The following is a 4,501-nucleotide window of genomic DNA, read 5'->3' as shown; positions in this document are numbered from 1 at the left end:
CTGAAATTCCACCGGCACCAGACGGAGATGATCATCACCAAGCAGGGCCGGTAAGCGGATGGGGGAGACTGCGGGGGGGAAAGGGAGGGAGAAGGGGCCGCTCGGGAAATCCCGCAGCCCGAGCCCTCTCCCTGTGCCGTCCCGGATGGCGTATGTTTTCCTCCTCTCCCCAGGCGGATGTTTCCGTTCCTGAGCTTTAATATCACCGGCCTCAACCCCACCGCCCACTACAACGTCTTCGTGGAGGTGGTGCTGGCGGACCCCAACCACTGGCGCTTCCAAGGGGGAAAATGGGTGACGTGCGGCAAAGCCGACAACAACATGCAGGGTAAGTGTGGACTTCCAACCTGCTCTGCTTCCTAAGAAGGCTCCCGATGCGGGAGGAGCTGCGCTCTTACGGCCGCTTGGAGACTCTCGTACGGGACGGGGACACCTGGGGGTCGCGGTGGAACAAAGCCCCGTGCTGTGCCCGGCTGCTCACCGCCGCGCTGCTCTTCCCCCAGGCAACAAGGTGTACGTGCACCCCGAGTCGCCCAACACCGGAGCGCACTGGATGCGGCAGGAGATCTCTTTCGGCAAGTTGAAGCTGACCAACAACAAGGGAGCCAACAACAACAACGCGCAGGTGAGTGACGGTGCTCCCGGGAGCTGTGTCGGTGGTGCCGTGCCTTGCGGCAAACAGAGCTGCTGCATCGCTCTCTGACTTGTTCCTTTCTTAGTGGACTGTTAGTCCTTTACCCCTGTAGCTGTTTTTAAAAGGAGAAGCAATGTCAAAAGTAGATGCGTAAATTTTTATCTTCGGCCTCTATCGTCTTCAACTTAACGTTGCTACAAATGTAGCAGTGTAGCTGATGCTCTCAATTTCCTGCGTTTACAGGACCTGGCATATTGGCAACCTACACAGGCTGTAGCCCTTTGTTTCATTTGCTAGCAGTAAAAAAACCCACCATTCCCAAGATGAGGTCAATCTTGCAGCCTGTGAATGGTGATGTGGGATGCAGTTTGTTAACGTTCTCTCCTACTGTTTCAGATGATAGTCCTGCAGTCTCTACACAAGTACCAGCCTCGGCTTCACATAGTGGAAGTGACTGAAGATGGTGTTGAGGATCTGAATGATTCTTCAAAGACTCAAACGTTTATTTTCCCCGAAACGCAGTTCATAGCAGTTACAGCCTATCAAAACACCGATGTAAGAATGGGTTGTGTAAAATGAGAAGAATATAATGAAGTGTCAAGGGTTCAGCATGTCAACTCACTGTACTCTGCTTTCATTTTTAGATTACTCAGCTCAAAATTGATCATAATCCTTTTGCAAAGGGCTTCAGAGACAACTATGACTCGTAAGTATGCCTCTATATCTTGTAGCTGTCTGAGGAGGCATGGTTTTGCTCTCAAATGCTTTTATATAAAGAGAAAAAGAGAAACTTGGAGGTGTTACTTAAGTTATTTAGAAGTAGAAATACTGTCATTTTGCTAGTTCATGCACCCATTTAGAAGTTAAATATGTCTAGAGATATAAATGGCCATTTAACTATTTAATATGCTGTCTCAATCACATTTCCTAGCAGGATTCTGAGCTATGGTTAAATATCCCACCAGAACCTTGCTGGCCTGCAGGCTGGCAGCAAAGCATCTGCTGTTGGTGTGGCAAAATAGCCATCTTCCAATTGTAAGGAAGACTTCTGCCTAGTGAGCAATTGCCGACATCAATGGCCTTTGAAAAACCGTAGATGCATACACTCAAATCTGGCTTGTAAAGGTGCTGCCTTTCATTTAAGACTGCTTGGCTGGCAGAGAACAGTGGGTATGTGTAACAGCAGTATTCTGCATTTTCTACTGCTCTAGGAAAAGCAGCATCAACTCTGAAGGCTGATAGAACATTTAGATAAACACGGTTGTGACTCCTGTTAAGAACAGCTGCTTTCTTCCTGTTTGTTTTCTAATACCATATTTGGAATTGTAAAGAACTCTCAGTGTTTCTCTTTTATGTTGTAGCATGTACACAGCTTCAGAAAATGACAGATTAACTCCATCTCCCACGGATTCTCCTAGATCCCACCAGATTGTCCCTGGTGCCCGATACAGCGTGCAGCCATTCTTCCAAGAACAGTTTGTCAACAACCTGCCCCCCACCAGATTTTACAACGGCGAAAGAACCGTCCCGCAGACCAACGGCTTGCTGTCCCCGCAGCAGAGCGAAGAGGTGGCCAGCTCTCCCCAGCGGTGGTTTGTTACTCCCATGCAGCAGCCCAGCGCCAACAAACTGGACATGAACTCCTACGAGACGGAGTATTCTCCTAGCACCTTGCTCCCCTACGGCATTAAATCACTCCCGCTTCAGACATCCCATGCCTTGGGGTATTACCCTGACCCAACGTTTCCATCCATGGCAGGCTGGGGGAGTAGGGGCTCCTACCAGAGAAAAATGACCACGGGATTACCGTGGAGCTCCCGGACAAGCCCTCCGGGCTTCTCGGAAGACCAGCTTTCCAAGGAGAAGGTGAAAGAAGAAATTGGCTCATCCTGGATAGAGACTCCACCCTCCATCAAGTCTCTAGATTCCAACGATTCTGGGGTCTACACAGGTGCTTGTAAGAGAAGGCGGCTCTCCCCTAGCACTTCCAGCAATGAAAATTCCCCATCCATGAAATGTGAGGACATTAATGCTGAGGACTATAGCAAAGACACTTCAAAAGGCATGGGCTACTACGCATTCTATACTAGTTCTTAAAGCATCCTTTTGTTCCAATTGGCTATTTTTTCAGGGTGGCCTTTGTTTTCTCTTGCATTATGATTGCCAAAAAGACTCTTGCCTTCCACCTTAAATTGTCATGTGCAATTCTAAAGAAGGTGCCAAAGCTTTTTGACTGTTGCAGGTTATTAAGTAGGAAAAGTAAATCACGATATGATTTTTCTGTTAGAAGAAACAGCGTGTGGAAAAGCTGTAAGCAGGAGCCTAGATTTCTACAAGGTGGTTTATTTATTGGAGATACTGAAGCGTACAGTTTGGCTTGGCTCAGAGGCCAAGGATCAAATCCATACACTGAGTGAGGAAATAGCAGTTGGATTCCAAATTTCACTTTCTTCCCTGCCTTGCCCCTCTGATAAAGGGCACAGGGGTGGGGGGCTGCACATGCTGTTTTAAACAGAACTGTTTTCTTCCATTCTTGTTTGCAGATTAGTTGGCTGACTTGGGCGTTGCTCAGCTAAGGCTTTCTTTAGCAGAAGGTGGTTAAAATAAGGCCTGCTCAAGGCAGGAATTTAACTTGAAGGTCTTGCTGCTGGCAATGCTTTTACAATGGCCAAATCTGACTTTTAAGGAAAACATGCCTCCATCCCAAAAGCCTAACCCTTACTGAGGTGGCAAAAAATTCCAAGTGTACAGTTGTGTTTTGTCTAGGTACACTGTAGAATATTGTGGAATAATATATAAATAGTTGACCTATAGCTGTTCAGTCAGAAGGACCTCCAGTGGTGCTTTGAAGTTCAAAATGCATTTTTTTTTTGGTTAATCGAACTTAGCATATGGAGCATTGCAAAGAGCATTAGCAGATTTCTATTTGCGTGTATGTAAAGTGACTTTCAGCTGCCCTGTATCAAACTGGAAGTGATGTAATCTGCCCACTCTTCTTGCCTATAGTTTCAGCCATTTTAAACGGATCAACCCCAGAGCACTGGCACACAAAATTCTCCTGGTGAAACTTGGTTCCGCTTTTATATGTACATAGTAGTAATTTTTAATAAACGTGGTGGTGCCAGGGATAAGAGTGTGGGTGGCATCTGCTTCTTTGCCTCTACCAGGTTGGGGGGAGGAGGGAGCACAAACCTGCGCGTGTTGCGTGGCGAAGGACTCAGGGGTTGTGATGGCTCTTAACTCCAAGCACATTGTGTAAAGTTTCTCCTTGCTGTTTTGTCTTGCAGAGTGCAGATGAGGACGATACTAGTGCTATTAAGGTTACTTCTTTCATTTGGGGATTTGTCTCGGTTCTCTTGTCCTTCCCTTTATCCAGAAAGACTCCGATCCCCTCCTTGCTTGCTGCCAGCCCTGAGGCTCTTCTTTTCCCCTACGGGAGGCGAAGTGCGAGCCCAGCTCGTCCCGAGGAGCTGGGTACGGCTCTGGCTCTGCCCCCGCCTCTTCCCGGAACGCGTTAAAGCCTCCCCCGCACCCTTATCTGGGGAGAAAGCCGCTCCTGGCGAGGTGATTGAACGCCGGCTCCCGCTGCAGCGTCACCTTTCCTGAGGAAATGCAGGCGGTAATGGGATTAAGCTGTTAGCGATGCCCGCCGCAAACAAAACAATGCAAAGACTCGGGCTGGAGGAGTTGGCGCAATCGGGGGGGGCTTTTGCAGCGGGCTCCTCGCTGGGGGAGCGGAACGTCTTCCCGAAGAGATTTTAGCGGCGGGTTCGGTGCACTTCCAGCGAGGCGTATTGCCGATTCGGGACGGGAAGAGTCTTGCCGAATTTCTTTCGGCGGCGGCGGAAAGAGCTTTTTCTTAAGTTT

The 4,501-nt window shown here is 48.5% G+C and overlaps 1 protein-coding gene across 2 annotated transcripts; it reads left to right on the top strand.

Annotated features, from left to right (window-relative positions):
* The first annotated feature begins 6 nt into the window (after positions 1–6).
* On the top strand, positions 7–3,765 carry EOMES (eomesodermin). Of its 2 annotated transcripts, none has more exons than XM_010712881.3 (6): positions 7–50; positions 174–328; positions 504–625; positions 1,031–1,189; positions 1,279–1,340; positions 2,053–3,765. In XM_010712881.3, the coding sequence occupies exons 1-6, from the start codon at positions 28–30 to the stop codon at positions 2,729–2,731; spliced, it is 1,200 nt and encodes a 399-aa protein (XP_010711183.1). In that variant the 5' UTR covers positions 7–27; the 3' UTR covers positions 2,732–3,765. The 2 variants fall into 2 exon arrangements, with proteins under 2 accessions (XP_010711183.1, XP_010711182.1); XM_010712880.3 differs by having other exon boundaries at positions 1,996–3,765.
* The last annotated feature ends 736 nt before the right edge of the window (positions 3,766–4,501 follow it).

The sequence above is a fragment of the Meleagris gallopavo genome, chromosome 6, assembly GCF_000146605.3.
Source record: "Meleagris gallopavo isolate NT-WF06-2002-E0010 breed Aviagen turkey brand Nicholas breeding stock chromosome 6, Turkey_5.1, whole genome shotgun sequence".
Classification (NCBI taxonomy): domain Eukaryota; kingdom Metazoa; phylum Chordata; class Aves; order Galliformes; family Phasianidae; genus Meleagris; species Meleagris gallopavo.
This window is presented reverse-complemented; position numbering and strand designations above follow the sequence as displayed.

What these genes read in the sequence shown, in the direction of transcription:
- EOMES (XM_010712880.3), top strand. Translation starts at nt 28, where the DNA reads ATGATCATCACCAAGCAGGGCCG. An exon ending in AGCCGACAACAACATGCAGG is followed by an intron (nt 329 to 503) that starts GTAAGTGTGGAC and finishes CTCTTCCCCCAG; the next exon opens with GCAACAAGGTGTACGTGCAC. An exon ending in TTCAGAGACAACTATGACTC is followed by an intron (nt 1,341 to 1,995) that starts GTAAGTATGCCT and finishes TTTATGTTGTAG; the next exon opens with CATGTACACAGCTTCAGAAA.